This window comes from Oncorhynchus tshawytscha, unplaced genomic scaffold (genome assembly GCF_018296145.1).
Source record: "Oncorhynchus tshawytscha isolate Ot180627B unplaced genomic scaffold, Otsh_v2.0 Un_contig_4572_pilon_pilon, whole genome shotgun sequence".
NCBI classification, from domain to species: domain Eukaryota; kingdom Metazoa; phylum Chordata; class Actinopteri; order Salmoniformes; family Salmonidae; genus Oncorhynchus; species Oncorhynchus tshawytscha.
In genome coordinates, this window is record NW_024609806.1 from 377501 (window position 1) to 405000 (window position 27500).

Sequence of the window (27500 nt, forward strand, 5' to 3'; positions counted from 1 at the left end):
CCGTCAGCAGTTACACCCACGGGCCCCGGGGCCAATAAGTTACACCCACGGGCCCCAGGGGCAATAAGTTACACCCACGGGCCCCAGGGGCAATAAGTTACACCCACGGGCCCCAGGGGCAATAAGTTACACCCACGGGCCCCGGGGGCAATAAGTTAGTAAAACCTTGACTTGGAAGAGTTCCAGTGTTGTGTTGGAACGTCATAGCCAGCTAGCTAACTTAGCATCCCTCTGTTTGAGCAGGGTGTTTCAGTAGGCTAAACTAGCTAGCTGCATTTTCTAGATAAGTAAGTGAAACTGAAAGTGTAAAAACTCTCTCTCTCTATATATATTTCTCTTGATTCTTCTTCATATTGGAATAAATTAATTTGTTCAAAACTGTTCAACTATTGTCTTTCACTCTCTTTAAGTCAACTATAAATTGAATGCACTGCAGCGCTAGCTACCTTCTGTGGAAGGGGGTGAGAACAATGAGCCTCCTAGGTTTTGTATTGAATTCAATATACCCAGAGGAGGACGGAAGCTAGCTGTCTTCCAGCAACACCATGGTTCTACCCTACAGAGTGCTGTTAAGGCTACTGTAGACATTCTTTACAAAATAGTGTGTTTTAATAAATTATTTGGTGACGTGAATATATTTAGTATAGTTTTATAAAACTTTTTAAATGTTTTACCATTTTTATTTTTATAAGATTCACTGAGGAGGATGGTCCTCCCCTTCCTCTTCTGAGGAGCCTCCACTGATGTACACACACACACACACACACACACACACACACACACACACACACACACACACACACACACACACACACACACACACACACACACACACACACACACACACACACATCTTATCCCCTCTTTCAGTCTGTAATATCTGTGAGTTTTCCCACGTATTTCCCACAATATAAATGATTCATCACTATTTATCCAAACGACCATCTCCTGCAGTGTGGCTTTCAGACACTGGCTCTTCATCTCCCACTATATTCTAATCAAGCCAATGAGATTTGAGGTCGGTGCAGTAGTGGGAGACAGACAGGGAATGATAACAACTCGGAGAAAGCTCCCCGTATCATAATTCTAATGATACCACATATGTTCTCATGGTAACACAAGACAGGCTGTGTTTATGGTGTGGAAAAAACCTCCCATGTTTATTAAATTAGGAGCTTAGCCTTTCTGGAGGAAGATTGACTGGTCAGGAAAGGGGTGCAGGTTTGGGTGATATTTATACACAAAACACACTTAGAGCAATTAAGGCTGTGTAGAGGGGTTCTGGTGCTGGGCCTCTGTGGATGGGGAGAGGTGCATCAGGGGGTAGTGGGGGTCATCAGGGGTTGGGGGTTAGTGCAGTAGTGGGGGTCATCAGGGGGTTGGGGGTTGTTGGGGGTTAGTGGGGTAGTAGTGGGGGACATCAGGGGTTGGGGGTTGTTGGGGGGTTAGTGGGGTAGTGGGGACATCAGGGGGTGTTTGGGGGAGGGTTAGTGGGGTGTGGGTGTGGGTCCCCTTTAATCACCACTTTAACCATTAAACATCTGACCCTGTATCACACATCACCCACACACACATCACCCATAGAAACAACCACACACAGAGAACCCATACAAACAACCACACACAGCATGCAACTAGAGCTGACCAGAACACACACAAACAGGAAGCCAGCCCAGCAGTGAGGGAGTTAAAACAGGAAGCCAGCCCAGCAGTGAGGGAGTTAAAACAGGAAGCCAGTGTGTGTGTGTGTGTGTGTGTGTGTGTGTGTGTGTGTGCGTGTGTGTGTGTGTGTGTGTGTGTCTGTGTGTGTGTGTGTGTGTTTGTGTGTGTGTGTGTTGCCGTAGTGTGATATATTGTTGTGGTCCTCAGATGGAGAGGCAGATGTCTATGTGTTCCAGTATGATGGGTATGCAGGGCCCCAACCATCCCAGCTCCTGTTCCTCCCCTCACGGACCCTCCATGCACTCTGAGGCCAAACTGGTGAGTCTCAATCCTCACCAGCACACACATACACACACTAAATACACCTGAATAATAAAAACACACACATGCAGATGCCGTTATACCGTTCTCTTTTCCACTTGGCCATGCCAACAAAAAGCTGCGCTTGCTTTAAACTCTCGGATTTCATCATTTTGTGTGTGTGTGTGTGTGCGCGTGTGGAATCAAAGCTGCTAGGTCTGAACCTGTAGGAGCAGAGCAGCGCTGGGCTGGAGTCTCAGAGAGCCTGAATAAAAGGCCCTTTATGTGGCTGCGGCTGGGCTGCCCACCGCACTGCACCGACTGGCTGACTGATGTATATCTTAATGTACAGAACATGTTGTGGAATTGTGCAACTTGTTAGCACTAGTTTAACACAGCGGGATGGAAATGGAATGACCTCATCCCTCACAAAGCAGGCAGTTAGAGAGAGGAGGGGGAGTGAGAGAGAGGGAGGACTGCGAGGGAGAGAGAGAGGGAGAAATGGAGAGGGGGTAGAGGGAAAAGAGAGGGAGGAGAGGAGGGAAGATATAGGAGATGACAGAAGAAAGGAGAGAGGGAGGAGAAGGGGTAGAGGAACGAGAGAAGAAGCGGAGAGAGGCAGAGAGAGAGCGAAAGAGGGAGGCAGAGATAGGCCGAGAGAGAGTGAGAGAGAGAGGCAGAGAGAGAGTGAGAGAGGCAGAGAGAGAGTGAGAGGCAGAGAGAGAGAGAGAGGAGAGAGAGAGAGAGAGAGAGAGAGAGAGAGGCAGAGAGAGAGAGAGCAGAGAGAGAGAGAGAGCAGAGAGAGAGAGAGAGAGAGAGAGTGAGAGAGGCAGAGAGAGAGAGAGAGAGGCAGAGAGAGAGTGAGAGAGGCAGAGAGAGAGAGAGAGAGGCAGAGAGAGAGTGAGAGAGGCAGAGAGAGAGTGAGAGAGGCAGAGAGAGAGTGAGAGGCAGAGAGAGAGAGAGAGAGAGAGAGAGAGAGAGAGGCAGAGAGAGAGAGAGGCAGAGAGAGAGTGAGAGAGGCAGAGAGAGAGAGAGAGAGAGGCAGAGAGAGAGAGGCAGAGAGAGAGTGAGAGAGGCAGAGAGAGAGTGAGAGGCAGAGAGAGAGAGAGGCAGAGAGAGAGAGCGGCAGAGATAGAGCAGCAGAGAGAGAGCGGAAGAGAGAGGCAGAGAGAGAGAGAGGCAGAGAGAGAGAGTAGGGGAGAGAGAGAGAGAGAGAGAGAGAGAGAGAGAGCGAGAGGCAGAGAGAGAGAGTAGGGGAGAGAGAGAGAGAGAGAGAGCGAGAGGCAGAGAGAGAGAGCAGCAGAGAGCAGCAGAGAGAGGCAGAGAGACAGAAGGAGGTGGTCTAAGGCAAGTGGCTGGTCAGAATAAAGTGCTGGCCCACTGATTACTGAGGTTGGTGAGATTGAGAGGGAAGAGAGAAGGAAAGACAGAGAGAAGTAGCGATGGGAGGGAGAGAGCGAGAGACAGAGAGAGAGAGAAAGAGGGAGAGGGAGAGAGAGAGAAAGAGGGAGAGAGAGAGAAAGAGGGAGAGAGAGGGAAAGAGTGAGAGGGAGGGAGAGAGAAAGAGGGAGAGAGGGGGGGAGAGAGAGGGTGCATTCTCAGGGCACTTACGTGTCCCTCTTCCTCCTCCTCTCTCTCTAGATTGATCGTCTTTTTAGTCTTTTGGATCTCTCCTGCTGTTCCTATGGTAACACGCTGGAGTAAGACAATATTAGTGTTTTAGTCTTATCTCTGCCTTGGCCTCCATCCAGACACACAGATCTTTTCCTTTTATTTTCCCCTCTCGCCTATCGTTTTAATTGAATTGTAAATGCCAAGGCCACTAATAAACACAAGCAGACAGTCCTCAGAAAACGACCCAGGCTTGATTACTGGACCAACCTACAGGCTGCTTGACCAGTCAGATATTCATTCATTCTCTATTCATGACCAGATGGTTGGAGATTTGGGCCCTGACATTTTGAATGGCCCGGATATCTTGAAAGGTCCTGATGGAATCCCATGATTGTGGACAGAGAGTGAGAGGCTAATCGGCTTATCAGGCTCAGATCTCCAGCGTGGTTTTCATAAGGAACTGACGGACGGAGTGGGGAAGGGATGGGGAAGCGGGGGGAACAGGGGTTTCAGGGGATCTCTGGTGTCTGTAATATCCGCACCCGGGCCAAGTCGATAAATACGGCCGTGCTATCGGGTGTCTGCAGCGTGATCAGGTCCATATGTCCCCTGCGATGCACTCGATCCAGCCCTAATCGCGTTACCCTGGACCATGTTGACTTTCCGCCAATGGGAAATCTCCCTCACTGTAACCCCACACCCCCCCAGCTTTACAACCTCAGAGCCTCAGACCCCTGGCCCAGCCGCTCACTACAGGAACATTTACATTAAGAGAGATGGAGGGAGGGGGAGAGGGAGGGAGGGAGGAAGCGAGGGGCAGAGGGAGGGCGAGGGGGAGGGGTAGGGCGAGGGGGAGAGTGAGGGAGAGCGAGGGAGAGAGAGAGAGAGAGAGAGAGAGAGAGAGAGTAAATGGGGAGGGTGAGAAAGAGAGAATTTGAAAGACAGAAATTGATAAAAGATACTGGAGAGAGAGATGTGTGTTGTGGTAACTGAAGGCCTCCCCTGGCGGAGTTAACCCTCTCCTGCCCAGTGGGAGTGTGTGCTGCTGCTGAGGGGGCTAATGACGGCTAATAGATTTTGCGGTGGGGCTGAGCTGCTAGGAGGCCTAGGGAGACCTGTCTCTGTCTGTCTCTAGTGTAAATAGTTAATGAGCTGCAGGGAGGGCTGAAGGCAGGGCGGATATAGGGAGGGCTGATACAGGGAGGGCTGATACAGGGAGGGCTGAACAGGGCGGATATAGGGAGGGCTGAAGGCAGGGCGGATATAGGGAGGGCTGATACAGGGCTGATACAGGGCTGATACAGGGAGGGCTGATACAGGGAGGCTGATACAGGGAGGGCTGATAAGCAGGGCTGGATATAGGGAGGGCTGATATAGGGAGGGCTGAGGGCTGATACAGGGAGGGCTGATACAGGGCTGAAAGAGGGCTGATACAGGGAGGGCTGAGGGCTATAGGGGAGGGCTGATATAGGGAGGGCTGATACAGGGAGCGCTGATACAGGGAGGGCTGAAGGCAGGGCTGATACAGGGAGGGCTGATACAGGGCTGATACAGGGAGGGCTGATACAGGAGGGGCTGATATAGGGAGGGCTGAAACAGGGAGGGCTGATACAGGGAGGGCTGATACAGGGCTGATACAGAGGGCTGATACAGGGAGGGCTGATATAGGGAGGGCTGATACAGGGAGGGCTGATATAGGGAGGGCTGATACAGGGAGGGCTGATACAGGGAGGGCTGAAGGCAGGGCGGATATAGGGAGGGGATACAGGGCTGATACAGGAGGGCTGATACAGGGCAGGAGGGGGCTGATACAGGGAGGGAGGGCTGAAGGCTGAAACAGGGAGGGCTGATACAGGGATATAGGGAGGGCTGATATAGGGAGGGGATAGGCAGGGCTGATACAGGGAGGGCTGAGGGCTGATACAGGGAGGGCTGATACAGGGCTGAGGGCTGGAAGGATAGGGAGGGCTGATAGGGAGGGCTGCAGGGAGGGCTGATAGGGAGGGCTGATACAGGGAGGGCTGATATAGGGAGGGCTGATACAGGGCTGATACAGGGAGGGCTGAGGGCTGAAGGGCAGGGCTGATACAGGGAGGGCTGATACAGGGCTGACAGGGCTGGAGGGCTGATACAGGGCTGAGGCTGATGACAGGGCTGATAAGGGCTGATATAGGGAGGGGGCTGATACAGGGCTGAGGGCAGGGTGGATATAGGGAGGGCTGATACAGAGAGGGCTGATACAGGGAGGGCTGAAAGGGAGGGCTGAAACAGGGAGGGCTGAAAAGGGAGGGCTGAAACAGGAAGGGGCTGAGGGCTGATACAGGAGGGCTGATACAGGGAGGGCTGATACAGGGAGGGCTGATACAGGGCTGATACAGGGGAGGGAGGACTGATACAGGGCTGATACAGGGAGGGCTGATACAGGGCTGATACAGGGAGGGCTGATATAGGGCTGAAGGCAGGGCAGAAACAGGGAGGGAGGGCTGATACAGGGAGGGCTGAGGGAGGGCTGATACAGGGAGGGCTGATATAGGGAGGGCTGATACAGGGAGGGCTGATATAGGGAGGGCTGATACAGGGAGGGCTGATACAGGGAGGGCTGATACAGGGAGGGCTGATACAGGGAGGGCTGATACAGGGAGGGCTGATACAGGGAGGGCTGATACAGGGAGGGCTGATATACAGGGAGGGCTGATACAGGGGCTGATACAGGGGGCTGATACAGGGAGGGCTGATACAGGGAGGGCTGATACAGGGAGGGCTGATACAGGGAGGGCTGATACAGGGAGGGCTGAGGGCTGATACAGGGAGGGCTGATAGGGAGGGCTGATACAGGGAGGGCTGATACAGGGGAGGGCTGATATAGGGAGGGCTGATACAGGGAGGGCTGATACAGGGAGGGCTGATACAGGGAGGGCTGATATAGGGCTGATACAGGAGGGCTGATATAGGGCTGATACAGGAAGGGCTGATACAGGGAGGGCTGATACAGGGCTGATACAGGGAGGGCTGATATAGGGCTGAAGGCAGGGCGGAAACAGGGAGGGCTGATACAGTGGGGCTCCCGAGTGGTGCAGCGGTCTAAGGCACTGCATCTCAGTGCTTGAGGCGTCACTACAGACACCCTGGTTTGATTCCAGGCTGTATCACAACCTGCTGTGATTTGGAGTCCCATAGGGCGGCAAACATTTGGCCCAGCATCATCCAGGTTTGGCCGGTGTACGCCGTCATTGTAAGATGGCGAGATAGCATCGACAGAGATTCCTATGTCCTTAGGAAACTATGCAGTATTTAGTGTTTTTCTGTATTATTTCTTACATTGTTACCCCAGAAAATCCTAAGTGTTATTACATACAGCCAAGAAGAACTATTGGATATAAGAGCGACATCAACTTACCAACATTACGACCAGGAATACGACTTTCCTGAAGCGGATCCTTTGTTCCGACCACCACCCAGGACATTGGATCTAATCCCAGAGGCCGACCCAAAACAACGTCGCCACAGAAGAGGTAGACGGAGCGGCCTCCTGGTCAGGCTTCGAAGGCGTGCACACTGCTTTCGAGTATACTACTCGTCAATGTCCAGTCTCTACACAACAAGGTGGACGAAATTAGGGCAAGGGTTGCCTTCCAGAGAGGCAGCAGGATCCTGGACTTTCTGACGAGCCGCCACCAGGTGGTGAAGGTAGGAAACAACATTGCCACTTCGCTGACCCTCAACACTGGGGCCCCACAAGTGTGCGTGCTCAGCCCCTTCCTGTACTCAATTTTCACCCATGACTGTGTGGCCATGCACGCCTCTAACTCAATCATCAAGTTTGCAGACGACACAACAGTAGTAGGCTTGATTATCAACAATGACGAGACGGCCTACAGGGAGGAGGTGAGGGCACTCGGAGTGTGGTGTCAGGAAAACAACCTCTCACTCAACGTCAACAAAACAAAGAAGATGATCGTGGACTTCAGGAAACAACAGAGGGAGCACCCCCATATCCACATCAAAGGGACAGTAGTGGAGAAGGTCGGAAGTGAAGTTCCTCGGCGTACACATCACAGACAAACTGAAATGGTCCACCCACACAGACAGTGTGGTGAAGAAGGCGCAACAGCGCCTCTTCAACCTCAGGAGGCTGAAGAAATTTGGCTTGTCACCTAAAACCCTCACAAACTTTTACAGATGCACAATTGTCGGGCTATATCACTGCCTGGTACGGCAAATGCAGCGCCCTCAACCGCAAGGCTCTCCAGAGGATGGTGCAGTTTGCACAACGCATCACCGGGGACAAACTACCTGCCCTCCAGGACACCTACAGCACCCGATGTCACAGGAAGGCCAAAAAGATCATCAAGGACAACAACCACCTGAGCCACTGTCTGTTCACCCCACTATCATCCAGAAGGCGAGGTCAGTGCAGGTGCATCAACGCTGGGACCGAGAGACTGAAAAACAGCTTCTATCATCAGATTACTAAACAGCAATCACTAACTCAGAGCGGCTTCTGCCTACATGGAGACTCACTAGTCACTTTAAACAATGCCACTTTAATAATGTTTACATATCTTACATTACTCATCTCATATGTATATACTCTATCTTATTGCATCTTGCCTATGCCGCTCGGCCATCGCTCATACATATATTTACATGTACATATTCTTATCCCATCCCTGTAGGTTTGTGTGTATTAGGTAGTTGTTGGGGAATTGTTAGATTACTTGTTAGATATTACTGCAGTCGGAACTAGAAGCACAAGCATTTCGCTACACTCTCATTAGCAACTGCTAACCATGTGTATGTGACCAATAAAATAGTATTTGATTTGATTTAAATACGAATTTGTTCTTAACTGACTTGCCTAGACAAATAAAGGTTACATTTTAAAAACTATACAAAAATAGAGGGCTGATAGTGGGCTAATACAGGGCTGATACAGGAAGGGCTGATACTGGGCTGATACTGGGCTGATACTGGGCTGATACAGGGCTAATACAGGAAGGGCTGATACTGGGCTGATACAGGGCTGATACTGGGCTGATACAGGGCTGATACAGGGAGGGCCGATACAGGGCTGATACAGGAAGGGCTGATACTGGGCTGATACTGGGCTGATACAGGAAGGCCTGATACTGGGCTGATACTTTTTTGCCCGCTTTGAGGACAATACAGTGCCACTGACACGGCCTGCAACGAAAACATGCGAACTCTCCTTCACTGCAGCCGAGGTGAGTAAAACATTTAAACGTGTTAACCCTCGCAAGGCTGCAGGCCCAGACGGCATCCCCAGCCGCGCCCTCAGAGCATGCGCAGACCAGCTGGCCGGTGTGTTCACGGACATATTCAATCAATCCCTACACCAGTCTGCTGTTCCCACATGCTTCAAGAGGGCCACCATTGTTCCTGTTCCCAAGAAAGCTAAGGTAACTGAGCTAAACGACTACCGCCCCGTAGCACTCACTTCCGTCATCATGAAGTGCTTTGAGAGACTAGTCAAGTACCATATCACCTCCACCCTACCTGACACCCTAGACCCACTCCAATTTGCTTACCGCCCAAATAGGTCCACAGACGATGCAATCTCAACCACACTGCACACTGCCCTAACCCATCTGGACAAGAGGAATACCTGTGTGAGAATGCTGTTCATCGACTACAGCTCGGCATTCAACACCATAGTACCCTCCAAGCTCGTCATCAAGCTCGAGACCCTGAGTCTCGACCCCACCCTGTGCAACTGGGTACTGGACTTCCTGACGGGCCGCCCCCAGGTGGTGAGGGTAGGCAACAACATCTCCACCCCGCTGATCCTCAACACTGGGGCCCCACAAGGGTGCGTTCTGAGCCCTCTCCTGTACTCCCTGTTCACCCACGACTGCGTGGCCACGCACGCCTCCAACTCAATCCTCAAGTTTGCAGACGACACAACAGTGGTAGGCTTGATTACCAACAACGACGAGACGGCCTACAGGGAGGAGGTGAGGGCCCTCGGAGTGTGGTGTCAGGAAAATAACCTCACACTCAACGTCAACAAAACAAAGGAGATGATTGTGGACTTCAGGAAACAGCAGAGGGAACACCCCCCTATCCACATCGATGGAACAGTAGTGGAGAGGGTAGTAAGTTTTAAGTTCCTCGGCGTACACATCACAGACAAACTGAATTGGTCCACTCACACAGACAGCATCGTGAAGAAGGCGCAGCAGCGCCTCTTCAACCTCAGGAGGCTGAAGAAATTCGGCTTGTCACCAAAAGCACTCACAAACTTCTACAGATGCACAATCGAGAGCATCCTGGCGGGCTGTATCACCGCCTGGTACGGCAACTGCTCCGCCCACAACCGTAAGGCTCTCCAGAGGGTAGTGAGGTCTGCACAACGCATCACCGGGGGCAAACTACCTGCCCTCCAGGACACCTACACCACCCGATGTTACAGGAAGGCCATAAAGATCATCAAGGACAACAACCACCCGAGCCACTGCCTGTTCACCCCGCTATCATCCAGAAGGCGAGGTCAGTACAGGTGCATCAAAGCTGGGACCGAGAGACTGAAAAACAGCTTCTATCTCAAGGCCATCAGACTGTTAAACAGCCACCACTAACATTGAGTGGCTGCTGCCAACACACTGTCAATGACACTGACAACTCCAGCCACTTTAATAATGGGAATTGATGGGAAATGATGTAAAATATATCACTAGCCACTTTAAACAATGCTACCTTATATAATGTTTACATACCCTACATTATTCATCTCATATGTATACGTATATACTGTACTCTATATCATCTACTGCATCCTTATGTAAAACATGTATCACTAGCCACTTTAACTATGCCACTTTGTTTACATACTCATCTCATATGTATATACTGTACTCAATACCATCTACTGTATCTTGCCTAAGCTGCTCTGTGCCATCACTCATTCATATATCTTTATGTACATATTCTTTATCCCCTTACACTGTGTATAAAACAGTAGTTTTTTTTGTTGGAATTGTTAGTTAGATTACTTGTTGGATTATTACTGCATTGTCGGAACTAGAAGCACAAGCATTTTGCTACACTCGCATTAACATCTGCTAACCATGTGTCTGTGACAAATAAAATTTGATTTGATGTGATTTGATACAGGGCTGATACTGGGCTGATACAGGGCTGATACTGGGCCGATACAGGGCTGATACTGGGCTGATACTGGGCCGATACAGGGCTGATACTGGGCTGATACAGGGAGGGCTGATGCAGGGCTGATACAGGAATGGCTGATACAGGAATGACTGATACAGGGCTGAAGGCAGGGCTGACACAAGGAGGGCTGACACAAGGAGGGCTAATACAGGGCTGATACTTGGCTGATGCAGGGAGGGCTGATACAGGGCTGATACAGGATACAGGGAGTGCTGATACAGGGCTGATACAGGATACAGGGAGGGCTGATAGGACTGAAACAAGGAGGGCTGATACTGGGCTGATACAGGATACAGGGAGTGCTGATACAGGGCTGATACAGGATACAGGGAGGGCTGATAGGACTGAAATAAGGAGGGCTGATACAGGGCTGAAGGCAGGGCTGATACAGGGAGGCCTGATGCAGGGTGTGTTGTGTTGGGTCAGGGGATAGGGTGGTGTGTTGGGTCAGGGGATAGGGTGGTGTGTTGGGTCAGGGGATAGGGTGGTGTGTTGTGTTGGGTCAGGGTGGTGTGTTGTGTTGGGTCAGGGTGGTGTGTTGTGTGGGGTCAGGGGATAGGGTGGTGGGTTGGGTCAGGGGATAGGGGTGGTGTGTTGGGTCAGGGGATAGGGTGGTGTGTTGGGTCAGGGGATAGGGTGGTGTGTTGGGTCAGGGGAATAGGGTGTGGTGTGTTGGGTCAGGGATAGGGTGGTGTGTTGGGTCAGGGGATAGGGTGGTGTGGTGTGTTGGGTCAGGGGATAGGGTGTTGTGTTGGGTCAGGGGATAGGGTGGTGTGTTGGGTCAGGGGATAGGGTGGTGTGTTGGGTCAGGGGATAGGGTGGGTGGTGTGTTGGGTCAGGGGAATAGGGTGGTGTGTTGTGTTGGGGGGATAGGGTGGTGGTTGGGTCAGGGGAATAGGGTGGTGTGGTGTGTTGGGTCAGGGGAATAGGGTGGTGTGTTGTGTTGGGTCAGGGGATAGGGTGGTGTGGTGTCAGGGGAATAGGGTGGTGTGTTGGGTCAGGGGAATAGGGTGGTGTGGTGTGTTGGGTCAGGGGAATAGGGTGGTGTGGTGTGTTGGGTCAGGGGACAGGGTGGTGTGTTGTGTTAAGGTGGTGTGGGGTCAGGGGAATACGGTGGTGTGTGTTGTGCATTAGGGATGTCAGGATAGCTGACCCTCACAGCATGGTGGAGGAAATGCTGTGGAGAGGTGAGACAGACAGACAGACAGAGACAGACAGACAGACAGACAGACAGACAGACAGACAGACAGACAGACAGACAGACAGACAGACAGACAGACAGACAGACAGACAGACAGACAGACAGACAGACAGACAGACAGACAGACAGACAGACAGACAGACAGACAGACAGACAGACAGACAGACAGACAGACAGAGCATTATATTGCTACTCGGAGCCAGAGCTCAGCAGGCTATAGCCAGCACTCTCCCTCACAGCCCTGATCTCAGTCCAGCCCTGCACCACTCGCTCAGAAGCAGCTGACATAGTTGTACAAGTGTGCAGACACGCTGTGTGTGTTTGTGTTTGTGGAAACACACTATTCTATTCCTGACAGTCTATTTTTTAGATGGTTTGATGTCATTGTTTGTTTGATGAAAGTCTTTCTCTCTCCATTTCTGTGGACAGGAAGAGCCACAACAAGCCCTTATCAACTTCCACACAATGTCTCTCTGTGTGCCAACCACGGGACATAAGTCAAAAATGTGAGCGGGTTCCAATTTGAAAGTGGTGTAGAGTCTCCGACCGTGGGTTCGTATCTGTTGAATGTAAAGCTGTTATCACCTGTTCCTTTCACTCTGCCGTTCAGTTGGTTTAGAAAAATGCGGACAGATTTAAAAAGCTCTGCTTCTGAGCTGCAGCTCGTGTATAAAAATGTGTTATTTATTATCTGGGTAATTATCTATTGTTTACATTGTTACTAGGGACAATAAATGTGTCACTAAGCGTCAGGCTTGGTGCTGAGTTTCTTATGAGGTAAACAATACTATATGTTCCTACACTGCAGCTCTGTTGGCCACGGACCTGGCACTGGATGGGCCCATGACATCATTCTTGGCGCGCTCTAAATGTACTCCTTTTTACTTGAGGGAAAAAAGCGAGTTTCTCTTAAAGAAACATTTCATAATATGCACCGAGACCAGCCATCACAGCCATCCTGATGCAAGAGTTGGAGTTTGAGCCGATGGATTTTTTTCACCTCAACTCTTCATCATCACAGTTTTAGTTTTATGATCCTACTAAACTTGTATATTGTTTTAAAACCTGATCAAACTATAGTTTTATTTGACCATTGAAATACTTGTTGTACTGAATTCTGCAAAATACATCAAATATGTAGGTCAGAAATACCAAGTGTACAAGAGAGTCATATTTACAGAGTTGTTCAATGAGGCCAAGAAAGAAGAGGCAATTTCCACCTTCACTCCATGTTGAGTGATTAACTGTGAAGTCACCTTCACTCCATGTTGAGTGATTAACTGTGAAGTCACCTTCACTCCATGTTGAGTGATTAACTGCATCAAGTCATTTGTAACTACTTACACCATTAAATGGTATGAGAGAGAGAAAGATGGAGAGTTAGAAAAAGAGAGAGAGAAACAGAGACAGACAGACAGTCGGAGAGAGAGGGAGAGAGAGAGAGAGAGAGAGAGAGAGAGAGCTAGAGAGAGAGAGAGAGAGAGCGAGAGAGAGAGAAGCTAGAGAGAGAGAGAGAGAGCGAGAGAGAGAGGAGAGAGAGAGAGAGAGAGAGAGAGAGAGAGAGCAAGAGAGAGAGAGAGAGAGAGAGAGAGAGAGAGAGAGAGAGAGAGAGAGAGAGAGAGAGAGAGAGAGAGAGAGAGAGAGAGAGAGAGAGAGAGAGAGAGCTAGAGAGAGAGAGAGAGAGAGAGAGAGAGAGAGAGAGAGAGAGAGAAACAGACATCACCTCTGGCTAGACCATGGGTTGTGTTATAGAAGAATTTCAGCAGCAGACAATAGGAGTGTATCTCCAGGTTTTGAAAGCAACATCTGTATGAATGGTGGCATTGTCAGGGAGTGATGTCATTGGAGAGAGAGGGACGGTGAGCCAAGGACACAACTGAACGTGAGCTCTACTGCTGCAGCCGTTCTGTCACAACAGACTGACTGCTAGTGTGTAGGGTTAAACTGTGCCTGTGTGTGAGCGAGCGTGCTGTGTTTGTGTGTGTCGTGAGCGTGCTTTTGCACTGTGTGTGTGTGTTGAGACAAACAGTGCCTCTTGCAGTGTGTGTCTGTACAGGGTAAAGTGAGGCATAACGGAGGAGAACTAACAGGGATACAGAGACTTACAGGTCAACTAGCATCCTTCTACATATTGTCAAACGGCAGTATTTCTCCCCCGACAGTTTCTCAGAAAATGTGAGCTTGGTGAGGGTGTACAGTGAAGGGTTAAAACACTAACACTAACAGTGTGTGTGTCTGCCAGCTGATCTGTGGTGAGGCCTGACAAGGAAGGGAGAGATAGAGGGAGGGAGTTATAGAGGTGGGAGTCTCCTTCCACCATGGTGCCCACACCAGGAGCTAGAGTAGGGTCACGACCCACCCACAACCATGGACCACAGTCATATTCACAAGCATAGGAATATGGCTCAAAACACCTCTTTTCTACTTGTGAGTTCCTCTCTGTGTGCATGTGTGCGTGTGTGTGTGTGTGTGTGTGTTTTTTTCACGCGTGAACATGTGTGTGTGTGGGAGAGGGACAGAGGAACAGAGGGCAGGGGCGGAGCAGTGTGTCTGCTGTATTTGTCTTTGGGTGACTGCGTGTTGTTTTAGCTGTGCTGATGGGAGGCTGATGGGAGGCTGATGGGAGGCGTATGTGTGAAGGCCTTCAGGGTACGGTTCAGGGCCTGTGAATGGGACAGGACTAGCCTCCAGGGCTCTCTCCCCTCCGGCAGGGCTAGGCCAGGGTAAACCAGCCAGCCGGCCAGCCAACACCAGATGGGGAGATGGCTAACACTTTATCTAACCTCTCTGACCAGTTCCTCATCTACAGTTTTCTAAGTACAACTCCTCAACAACAACTGTGAACACATCAATGTCAACCACACCCCTTCCTGTTAACATTTCTTACATAGTGTCATAGATTCACTCATTAGTACAGACTTCCTATTTCCCATGAGATTCATTGCCTGTTAACGTATTGTCAGTAACATCACTTCCTCATGGCTGTGGGTGTCACCTCTCTCTCTCATCACTCTGTCAGGTTTGGTTCCCAATGTTAGAGTAAATGCTACAGCTAAATGTAGCATGTGACATGTTAGTTCATAATGACAAGAGAAACACATTCTGAAGGAAAACACAATTAGAAGTCGATTATAGGGGCCTCCCGAGTAGGGCAGTGGTCTAAGACTCTGCATCGCAGTGCTAGCTGTGCCACTAGAGATTCTGGGTTCGAGTCCAGGCTCTGTCACAGCCGGCTGCGACCGGGAGACCCATGGGGCGGCACATAAATCGCCCAGCGTCGTCCGGATTAGGGGAGGGTTTGGCCGGCAGGGATGTCCTTGTCCCATCACTCACTAGCGACTCCTGCGGTGGGCCGGGCGCAGTGCACACTGACACGGTCGCCAGGTGCACAGAGTTTCCTCCGGCACATTGGTGCGGCTGGCTTCTGGGTTAAGTGGGCATTGTGTCAAGAAGCAGTGTGGTTTCGGAGGACGCACGGCTCTCTACCTTTGCCTCTCCCGAGTCCGTACAGGAGTTGCAGTGATGAGACAAGACTGTAACTACCAATTGGATACCAGGAACTTGGGGAGAAAAAGGGGTAAAAGTAACAAAATGAAAAATAAAAAAGAGGTAAATGCCGGTGGTTAGCCAATCAGAGGCAGTTGTTAACCATTCAACAGTTGACCCAGTTGTTAACCATTCAACAGTTGACCCAGTTGTTAACCAGTCAACATTTGACCCAGTTGTTAACCATTCAACAGTTGACCCAGTTGTTAACCATTCAACAGTTGACCCAGTTGTTAACCATTCAACAGTTGACCCAGTTGTTAACCAGTCAACATTTGACCCAGTTGTTAACCATTCAACAGTTGACCCAGTTGTTAACCAGTCAACAGTTGACCCAGTTGTTAACCATTCAACAGTTGACCCAGTTGTTAACCAGTCAACAGTTGACCCAGTTGCTAACCATTCAACAATGTACCCAGTTGTTAACCAGTCAACAGTTGACCCAGTTGTTAACCATTCAACAGTTGACCCAGTTGTTAACCAGTCAACAGTTGACCCAGTTGCTAACCATTCAACAATGTACCCAGTTGTTAACCAGTCAACAGTTGACCCAGTTGTTAACTGTTTCAGCTACGGTAAAGACGACAACACAGCTAGGGAAAGTGATCTGTTAGTCTAGCGACCTGTGTAACCACACTGAACAAAAATATAAAGTATAAAAAAATATATATATAAAATATAAAGTTTGTGAAGTTTTGGTCCCATGTTCCCCTGCCCTTTTTTTAAGGTGGCTGTGGCCAACAGATGCATATCTGTATTTCCAGTCATGTGAAATCTATAGATTAGGGCCTGATGAATCCAAATAGACTCATTTCCTTATATAAACTGTAACTCAGGAAAATCTTTGAAATTGTAGCATGTTGGGTTTATATTTTTGTTCAGTATATGTCCGATAAACAAACTTTATCAAATCAAATTTATTTCAAATCAAATCAAATTTATTTATATAGCCCTTCGTACATCAGCTGATATCTCAAAGTGTTGTACAGAAACCCAGCCTAAAACCCCAAACAGCAAGCAATGCAGGTGTAGAAGCACGGTGGCTAGGAAAAACTCCCTAGAAAGGCCAAAACCTAGGAAGAAACCTAGAGAGGAACCAGGCTATGTGGGGTGGCCAGTCCTCTTCTGGCTGTGCCGGGTGGGTATCAGAGTCTATTAATACAAACTGTCAAATAAATATTTCAATTTATGATTCAGATGAATGATTTTGGAAGCACTACTTTCCACATTCCTTCTACTCTCTATCTGAAATAGCCTCAGCAAGGTGCCTTTTGTTTCAATTTGCCTCTAACATTAGATTAGTCCAGGCACTTTGTTCCTGACTGTGCTCCTGTGAGCATATGTCTCTCTCTCTCTCTAGCTCGCCCCCGCTCCCCCTCTATCTCTCTCTAGCTCTCTCTCCTTGTCTGTCTGTCTTCCTCTGCCCCTCTCCCCCCAGAGGCTGGGGTTTTGTAGTAATAACCCTGTCGGCTGGTCCACAGAGCCCTGCTTTACAAGAGGAACCAGTGGGGATGTAGAGTCTGGAGGCAGAAAGGCCAATCCATTAGACTGACAGGGAGGAAAGAGAGAGAGGGAGAGAGGGAGGGAGAAAGAGGCAGAGGGAGAGAGAGAGAGAGAGGCTGCCAAGTGTATGTTTAGCCTGCTGTGTGTGTGTGTGGGGGGGGGGGTGTAGCCTCCACTGTAGGTGTGTGTGCATCTCACTGCCTGCCCTGCGCACCAATGTGGCTACGTATGAACAGCACTGCAACATACCGGGGTCGTCTGGGCCTGGCAGAACAGAACAGCCCATCTTCCTCCATCTGTCCATCTGTCCATCTCCCTCCCTCCCTCCTCTGGGGCCACAGGGAGGCTGTGCTCGCCTCGGCCCAGTGGGGGAAGGGAAGGAAGGAGTGACTCTAGTTACAGTACAGAGAGACTCCCACTACTTTCCACCAGGCTGCCTGTCGTCCTCCTGTAGTCCCATAAGAAATCAGTTTAGCAGAGAGGGGGTACAGGAGAGGTGGAGGGAGGAGTGGGGGAGAGGTTCCTGCCTCTCTGGGGAATGTGGGTAATGTAATAAAAGTGAGCTAATGGGGGGAGCACACATGGAGGAGTGGATAGTGGGTATGGAAGGCAGGCATTGGTGGGTAGAGGTGGTGGTGTTGAGGGTGGTTGAGGAGATGTAGGGGAGGTTGAGGAGATGTTGGGGAAGGGGTGGTGGAGGTTGAGAAGATGTTGGGGGTGCTGGAGTTTGAGGAGGTGTTGGGGAGGTTGAGGAGGTGTTGGGGAGGGGTGGGGGAGGTTGAAGAGGTGTTGGGGAGGGGTGGGGGAGGTTGAGGAGGTGTTTGGGGAGGGGTGGGGGAGGTTGAGGAGGTGTTGGGGGGGGGGTGGGGGAGGTTGAGGAGGTGTTGGGGAGGGGTGGGGGAGATTGCAGGGGTGTTTGGGGGGGGTGGGGGAGGTTGAGGAGGTGTTGGGGGAGGTTGAGGAGGTGTTGGGGAGGGGTGGGGGGGGAGGTTGAGGAGGTCTTGGGGGAGGGGGTGGGGGAGGTTGAGGAGGTGTTGGGGGGGGGGGAGGGGGGTTGAGGAGGTGTTGGGGGAGGGGGGGGGGAGATTGAGGAGGTGTTGAGGGAGGGGTGGGGGAGGTTGAGGGGGTGTTGGGGGGGGGTGGGGGAGGTTGAGGAGGTGTTGGGGAGGGGGGGGGGGAGGTTGAGGAGTGGTTGGGGTGGGGGAGGTTGAGGATGTGTTGGGGAGGGGTGGGGGAGGTTGAGGAGGTGTTTGGGGAGGGGTGGGGGGGGAGGTTGAGGGGGTGTTGGGGGAGGTTGAGGAGGTGTTGGGGAGGGGTGGGGGAGGTTGAGGAGGTGTTGGGGAGGGGTGGGGGAGGTTGAGGATGTGTTGGGGAGGGGGGGGGGGGTTGAGGAGAAGTTTGGGGAGGGGTGGGGGAGATTGAGGAGGTGTTGGGGAGGGGTGGGGGAGGTTGAGGATGTGTTGGGGAGGGGGGGGGAGGTTAAGGATGTGTTGGGGAGGGGTGGGGGAGGTTGAGGAGGTGTTTGGGGAGGGGTGGGGGAGGTTGAGGAGGTGTTTGGGGAGGGGTGGGGAGGTTGAGGAGGTGTTTGGGAGGAATTATACCCTCTACATTTATGGCACAGGGGCTCACTGACACTCTCTCCCTCCCTTGTATAGCTGCCGCAGACAGGGAACCCATGCTGTGGTTTTTAGGGGCTGGGGGGAGGAGAGTTAGAAGGGTCTGGGCCCACAAAGATTGTTACCAGGAAAGTTAAGATGTGTAACCTCATTATAAATCCTGTTAGCAGAAGTACAGTACAGAGTAAACAGCTAACTGGCTGAACATGTCTGACGAGAAGAGACTGACATGACGCAGGGTATTGAAACAAATCAGGGTTTTAATATAGCTGCTCACTCTCTTCTCTGTCCATTTAAAGCCCAGGTTAATATTTCTTTACCACTTTAAAAGTGACCCCACATACAGGCCTGGGTAGGTTAGGTTCAATGTTCTGTGACCCCACATACAGGCCTGGTTAGGTTAGGTTCAATGTTCTGTGACCCCACATACAGGCCTGGGTAGGTTAGGTTCAATGTTCTGTGACCCCACATACAGGCCTGGGTAGGTTAGGTTCAATGTTCTGTGACCCCACATACAGGCCTGGGTAGGTTAGGTTCAATGTTCTGTGACCCCACATACAGGCCTGGGTAGGTTAGGTTCAATGTTCTGTGACCCCACATACAGGCCTGGTTAGGTTAGGTTCAATGTTCTGTGACCCCACATACAGGCCTGGGTAGGTTAGGTTCAATGTTCTGTAACCCCACATACAGGCCTGGGTAGGTTATGTTCAATGTTCTGTGACCCAACATACAGGCCTGGGTAGGTTAGGTTCAATGTTCTGTGACCCCACATACAGGCCTAGGTAGGTTAGGTTCAATGTTCTGTGACCCCACATACAGGCCTGGGTAGGTTAGGTTCAATGTTCTGTGACCCCACATACAGGCCTGGGTAGGTTAGGTTCAATGTTCTGTGACCCAACATACAGGCCTGGGTAGGTTAGGTTCAATGTTCTGTGACCCCACATACAGGCCTGGGTAGGTTAGGTTCAATGTTCTGTGACCCCACATACAGGCCTGGGTAGGTTATGTTCAATGTTCTGTGACCCCACATACAGGCCTGGGTAGGTTAGGTTCAATGTTCTGTGACCCCACATACAGGCCTGGGTAGGTTAGGTTCAATGTTCTGTGACCCCACATACAGGCCTGGGTAGGTTAGGTTCAATGTTCTGTGACCCCACATACAGGCCTGGGTAGGTTAGGTTCAATGTTCTGTGACCCCACATACAGGCCTGGTTAGATTAGGTTCAATGTTCTGTAACCCCACATACAGGGCTGGTTAGGTTAGGTTCAATGTTCTGTGACCCCACATACAGGCCTGGTTAGGTTAGGTTCAATGTTCTGTGACCCCACATACAGGCCTAGGTAGGTTAGGTTCAATGTTCTGTGACCCCACATACAGGCCTAGGTAGGTTAGGTTCAATGTTCTGTGACCCCACATACAGGCCTGGGTAGGTTAGGTTCAATGTGCTGTGACCCCACATACAGGCCTGGTTAGATTAGGTTCAATGTTCTGTGACCCCACATACAGGCCTGGGTAGGTTAGGTTCAATGTTCTGTAACTCCACATACAGGCCTGGGTAGGTTAGGTTTAATGTTCTGTGACCCCACATACAGGCCTGGGTAGGTTAGGTTCAATGTTCTGTAACTCCACATACAGGCCTGGGTAGGTTAGGTTCAATGTTCTGTGACCCCACATACAGGCCTGGTTAGATTAGGTTAAATGTTCTGTAACCCCACATACAGGCCTGGTTAGGTTAGGTTCAATGTTCTGTAACCCCACATACAGGCCTGGTTAGGTTAGGTTCAATGTTCTGTGACCCCACATACAGGCCTGGTTAGATTAGGTTAAATGTTCTGTAACCCCACATACAGGCCTGGTTAGGTTAGGTTCAATGTTCTGTAACCCCACATACAGGCCTGGTTAGGTTAGGTTCAATGTTCCCTAACTAGTGATGACTCTGGCGACTCCAGGGCCTCAGGTCCCCAGAGAGCCCTCTGCTCCACTCTTAAGAGGAATGAAAGTGTGTCCCCCTGACCTGATCTGGTTTGATTGACTCATCCCGGCTCAGGCTCCATCTCTTCCCTCTCGTCCCTGTTCTTCCCCTCTCTGGCGTTCTCCTCTCGGGGTTAATAGTGATGAAGTCATATGGCCAGCCAGGGAGGGAACAGGGGAAACCTGAGTGGCTGTTCAGGACGTGGCCGGAGCACTCACACGGACATCAGTCACACCGGGCCACTGAGCTGGTGTCAAATAGGAAGACAGCATGAATAAATATCGTTAATGTCACCACATTAATGAGAGGGGGGGATCGGTGATACAGGAGGTCAAGAGGTCAGAGGTCAGGGTTTAGACATCAGACAGTAAATGGCTTCTTCCCTCCGGGAGAAAGCATCTTCAGTCCAGTAGCTGGGGTTTTATGTTTAATCTGTGTGGCAGCATTTTATCAACGTGGAACATTGAATGGTAAAAGACAAATGAACCTTGACAACCTGTGTCATTACTACTGTCTATATTCTCCCTCCTAATAAATGGTGATTATATCGTTAGTTATATCATTACTTTTCCATCTTACCAGCTCTTTTTGTTGCTGTATTATATGGCTGATAGGTTGAGACAGGGTTGGTACATCTAAACACCAGACTGTTGTCCTCTTCCTCCACACTGTGTACCATCCTCCGCTGTCAGAACACCTACTACCAACACTACAGGCCAACACCTGCACTGACATAATGACTGTTCTGTGGCCTGGCTACATGTAGCCGCGGGGAGAGAGAGAAACCAGTGTGTGTGTGTGTTATTACAGGTTAATGCAGGTGGTGGTTAAGTCTGGGTGATGAGCACAGTCTGAGCCAAACACAACCATGTGTTAAAGTACATTAGAGGTCATGATGAAGGGGTTTGGGAGAGACAGTGGTTACGTCCCCAATGGCACCCTATTATCCTTTACAGTGCACTACTTTTGACCAGGGTCTATAGGACTCTGGTCAAAAGTACTGCACTATATAGGGAATAGTGTGCCATTTGGGACGTAACCACAAGCCTGCTGATGATCATCACCGTGGAAGGCCCGTCGGTCTGTTCATTTGCGTCACTGTGGGTCCGAATGCAGCCTGCCAGGGCCATAAGTTTGGGCTCAGCTTAGTGGAGCTGAGTTAGATCTGGGACAGTTTGAGCCAAGTCATTCAGTTGTGTCAGATGAAACCAGCGAATAGAAGAGTGGGAACCTGGCCTGTATCACGGTGAGGGAATCTTTATCTCTCCTTCTCTCTCTTTATCTTCATCTCTCTCTATATTTCTATATCTTTCTCTCTCTTTCTCTCTCTTTCTCTCTCTTTATCTTCATCTCTCTCTATATTTCTATCTTTCTCTCTCTTTCTCTCTCTTTCTCTCTCTTTATCTTCATCTCTCTCTATATTTCTATATCTTTCTCTCTCTTTCTCTCTCTTTCTCTCTCTTTATCTTCATCTCTCTCTATCTCTATATATCTCTCTTTCTATATCTTTCTCTCTTTATCTTCATCTCTCTCTATATTTCTATATCTTTCTCTCTCTTTCTCTCTCTTTATCTTCATCTCTCTATCTCTATATATCTCTCTTTCTATATCTTTCTCTCTTTATCTTCATCTCTCTCTATCTCTATATATCTCTCTTACCTATATCTTTCTCTCTTTATCTTCATCTCTCTCTATCTTTCTCTCTCTTTCTCTCTCTTTCTCTCTCTTTCTCTCTCTTTATCTTCATCTCTCTCTATCTCTATATATCTCTCTTTCTATATCTTTCTCTCTTTATCTTCATCTCTCTCTATATTTCTATATCTTTCTCTCTCTTTCTCTCTCTTTATCTTCATCTCTCTCTATCTCTATATTTCTATATCTTTCTCTCTCCTTCTCTCTCTTTATCTTCATCTCTCTCTATCTCTATATATCTCTCTTTCTATATCTTTCTCTCTCTTTCTCTCTCTTTATCTTCATCTCTCTCTATCTCTATCTCTATATATCTCTCTTTATATATCTTTCTCTCTCTTTATCTTCATCTCTCTCTATATTTCTCTCTCTATCTCTATATTTCTCTCTCTTTCTCTATATTTCTCTCTATCTCTCTATTTCTCTCTCTATCTCTATATTTCTCTCTCTATCAATATATTTCTCTCTCTTTCTCTATATTTCTCTCTCTATCTCTCTATTTCTCTCTCTATCTCTATATTTCTCTCTCTATCTCTATATTTCTCTCTCTATCTCTATATTTCTCTCTCTATCAATATATTTCTCTCTCTTTCTCTATATTTCTCTCTCTATCTCTCTATTTCTCTCTCTATCTCTATATTTCTCTCTCTATCAATATATTTCTCTCTCTTTCTCTATATTTCTCTCTCTATCTCTCTATTTCTCTCTCTATCTCTATATTTCTCTCTCTATCTCTATATTTCTCTCTCTTTCTCTATATTTCTCTCTATCTCTCTATTTCTCTCTCTATCTCTATATTTCTCTCTCTATCAATATATTTCTCTCTCTTCTCGTTTGCGACAGAGTTGCTTTGTTTGCTGTAATACATGACAGGTTGATTTGGTTCCAGGTTCACAGATCCCTGCCTGGTTCACAGTTCACTGCCTGGTTCACAGATCCCTGCCTGGTTCACAGATCCTTGCCTGGTTCACAGATCCCTGCCTGGTTCACAGTTCCCTGCCTGGTTCACAGTTCCCTGCCTGGTTCTCTTAGATGCTTTGTTTTTTAATCCTACAGACCGTTGTTTAGTAGTGTCATGTGCAGTGGAACGTTTTGTGTTGTAGAACTACAACTCAGACTGACTGTATCGTAGGTGAAGTCCATTGTTACGTACCTCCATCAGTGCTTCTCTTCTCTGCTGTGTGGCTAGTCTCAGCTGTGGCTGGTACAATGTACTGCTTGATTATGAGTTCTGTGAGTTCAACTCTCTCTGTCTTGAGTGTGTCTGTTGTTATGGTTACATGCTGTGTGTGTCGGGTGTAGCTAGCACTGTGTTTTAACCTTGAGAGCGGACTCTACTAGCTACAGTACGCTGCCTGACTGTGACACACTGGACCTGCATCCCAGATGGCACCCTATTCCTTTAGGCTTTAGAGTGCACTTATTGTGACTTGGGCCCTCGTGCACTATAAATATACTATTTGGTGCTGTTCGGGAGGCCTCTCCTCTCCTCCTGATGGAGGTTAATTCAGTTAAAAGCCAGATAGATAGTAGAGGCGGCCCTGCCAGCTGGACTCCTCTCACAATACAGGGCTGATAAATGAGCACTTTGCTGGGCCCCGAGGCCAGGCTGACTCTCTCTGTCTGTGTGAGTGGAGGGGAGACTGGAAGCTATCCACTCCCCCGCCTCTTCTCCCTCCACCCCTCTATCCCCCACTCCCCTGACGTTTGGCTGGCATGGAGCCAGGCAACATCAGCCCCAACCCCAGCCACAGCCCCAGCCTCACCTCCCAGCCCTATACCCCTTCCCCCAGCCCCAGACAGGCACATTAGTGGGTCTGCAGTGCAGTGCAGAGCAGACAGTGGTGGATGGGGCAGTCACATTCCACCGGCTGGGTCTCTGCTCTGGCCTCTGTGGGAACGTGGCTCAGGACATGAGATTGGCTGCTATGATTGAGTGGTGGAAGATAGGCGGACAGCTGCCCAGCCTGATTGGCTCCCGCTATCGCAGGGGAGGGGCCCCAGGTCTGGGTGTTGATTGACAGGTTGAAGGCTGAATGGGAAGGTGTTATGGTGGCCTGTCAGGGTCAGATGACTTCCTCAGACAGTAGAGCCACATGGAAGGTGTCCATGTCAGCAGTCTGGGGAATATTAGTGATGTGGTATCTGCTTTTTATCTGTTAGGTGTAGTGTACATTTAGTAAGGGGGTCTAGACAGTAAATACACATCTAATGATGCTTTGTTATAAGCAACAGATACAGTGGCCAGAATCACCATTGGTTTTGGTGCTCGCTTTTTTTCACAAACCAGTTATGTGATTGATTGCTTCACTCACACTTCCATTTTACCAACTCTCACAGAGCTAATGGAGGTTAGGGACGGACGGACGGACGGACGGACGGACAGACAGACAGAGGCCAAAGCATTATATCGCTACTCTGAGCCAGAGCTCATCAGGCTATAGCCAGCACTCTCCCTCACAGCCCTGATCTCAGTCCAGATCCACCATCAGACTCCAGTATTCTCAACCCCCCGGTGCTGCAGCCTGCAGACAGACAGATCTGATCTAACCCACTGTGCTGTAGTCTAGACATATCTGATCTAACCCACTGTGCTGTAGTCTAGACAGATCTGATCTAACCCACTGTGCTATAGTCTAGACAGATCTGATCTAACCCACTGTGCTGTAGTCTAGACAGACCTGATCTAACCCACTGTGCTGTAGTCTAGACAGACCTGATCTAACCCACTGTGCTGCAGACAGACAGGATCTAACCCACTGTGCTGCAGACAGACAGACCTGATCTAACCCACTGTGCTGTAGTCTAGACAGATCTGATCTAACCCACTGTGCTGTAGTCTAGACATATCTGATCTAACCCACTGTGCTGTAGTCTAGACAGATCTGATCTAACCCACTGTGCTATAGTCTAGACAGATCTGATCTAACCCACTGTGCTGTAGTCTAGACATATCTGATCTAACCCACTGTGCTGTAGTCTAGACAGATCTGATCTAACCCACTGTGCTATAGTCTAGACAGATCTGATCTAACCCACTGTGCTGTAGTCTAGACAGACCTGATCTAACCCACTGTGCTGCAGACAGACAGGATCTAACCCACTGTGCTGCAGACAGACAGACCTGATCTAACCCACTGTGTTGTAGTCTAGACAGACCGGATCTAACCCACTCTGCTGTAGTCTAGACAGACCTGATCTAACCCACTGTGCTGCAGACAGACCTGATCTAACCCACTGTGTTGTAGTCTAGACAGATCGGATCTAACCCACTGTGCTGTAGTCTAGACAGACCTGATCTAACCCACTGTGCTGTAGTCTAGACAGACCTGATCTAACCCACTGTGTTGTAGTCTAGACAGATCTGATCTAACCCACTGTGTTGTAGTCTAGACAGATGTGATCTAACTCACTGTTCTGTAGTCTGGTCTCTGTGGTATGTTAACCCCTGTGTTGTAGTTTAGGCCAGTCTAGGCCAGACCAGGCCAGTCTAGGCCAGTCCAGGCCAGTCTAGGCCAGTCTAGGCCAGTCTAGGCCAGTCCAGGCCAGGCTAGGCCAGTCCAGTGTAGGCCAGTCTAGGTCATTCCAGGACACTAGGCAAGTCTAGGTCATTCCAGGACACTAGGCCAGTCTAGGCCAGTCTAGGCCAGACCAGGCCAGTCTAGGCCAGTCCAGGCCAGTCTAGGCCAGTCTAGGCCAGTCTAGGCCAGTCCAGGCCAGGCTAGGCCAGTCCAGTGTAGGCCAGTCTAGGTCATTCCAGGACACTAGGCAAGTCTAGGTCATTCCAGGACACTAGGCCAGTCTAGGCCAGTCTAGGCAAGTCTAGGCCAGTCTAGGCCAGTCTAGGCCGGTCCAGGCCGGTCCAGGCCAGTCTAGGCCAGTCTAGGCCAGTCTGGCCAGTCCAGGCCAGTCTAGGCCAGGCCAGTCCAGTCTAGGCCAGTCCAGTCTAGGCCAGGCCAGTCCAGGCCAGTCTAGGCCAGTCCAGTCTAGGCCAGTCCAGTCTAGGCCAGGCCAGTCCAGGCCAGTCTAGGCCAGTCTTGGCCAGGCCAGTCCAGTCTAGGCCAGGCCAGTCCAGTCTAGGCCAGTCCAGTCTAGGCCAGTCTGGGCCAGTCTAGGCAAGTCCAGGCCAGTCTAAGCCAGTCTAGCCAGTCCAAGCCAGTCCAGGCCAGTCTGGGCCAGGCCAGTCTAGGCCAGTCTAGCCAGTCCAGGCCAGTCTAGGCCAGTCTAGGCAAGTCTGGCCAGTCCAGGCCAGTCTAGGCCAGTCCAGGCCAGTCCAGGCCAGTCTAGGCCAGTCTGGCCAGTCCAGGCCAGTCTAGGCCAGTCTAGGCCAGGCGCTGACTGTGAGAAGCGCTGTTGAGGCTGAGGTGGAGGTGGAAGTGGTTGACATGGATAATTGAGTGACTGTCAGTGACTAACAAAACAACAGAAAAACTGCTGATGCACAACCACATGTTGAACTTGCACCTTGTGTATTCTACTATTCTAACTCTCAAATGTAAGTTGAGACCCCGACTGAGTTTGCTTATGCCTGGAGCCGGCCCTGCTGAGAAGTGTTGAGTTGTGTGTGTTGGAGTGTGTGTGTGGCTGAGTGTGTGTGTGTGCGTGCGTGCGTGTGTGTGCGTGCCCGTGTGTGTGTCTATAGAGTTATATTAGTGCTAATGTTAAAGTACTTATAATAGAGAGGAAAGGATTGCTTTAGCTTCTGAAGGTTCTGGGAACAGAACAGGAACCATGACAGCAGTAGGATCTATGAAGGTAATATGAAGAACAGGAACCATGACAGCAGTAGGATCTATGAAGGTAATATGAAGAACAGGAACCATGACAGCAGTAGGATCTATGAAGGTAATAGGAAGAACAGGAACCATGACAGCAGTAGGATCTATGAAGGTAATAGGAAGAACAGGAACCATGACAGCAGTAGGATCTATGAAGGTAATATGAAGAACAGGAATCATGACAGCAGTAGGATCTATGAAGGTAATATCAGGTAGCACTGATCTATCCAATGAATATAGGAAACACTGCTAAGAGGACCATGACATTGGTTAACCTTTGATATAAATCCCGATGCTGTCAGGTGGTTCCTAGTAAGTACAGTAGGAGATGAGAGCCAGACAGGCAGATATAAACTCTATGGCTGTGCCAGAAACAGACTGAAACAGGCTTAACAGGCTGATGGTTTCACTGGTCCCATAGAACGGG

At 49.7% G+C, this 27500-nt stretch overlaps 1 protein-coding gene across 3 annotated transcripts in view; it reads left to right on the plus strand.

Annotated features, from left to right (window-relative positions):
- The window catches only part of creb5b (cAMP responsive element binding protein 5b), a 97175-nt gene that overhangs the window by 51458 nt on the left and 18217 nt on the right, over positions 1 to 27500 (plus strand). For all 3 annotated transcript variants that reach the window (XM_042318481.1, XM_042318479.1, XM_042318480.1), the window contains exon 7: positions 1870 to 1980. In XM_042318481.1, the coding sequence (XP_042174415.1) occupies positions 1870 to 1980 (111 nt within the window). The remainder of the gene's footprint in view (positions 1 to 1869; positions 1981 to 27500) is intronic.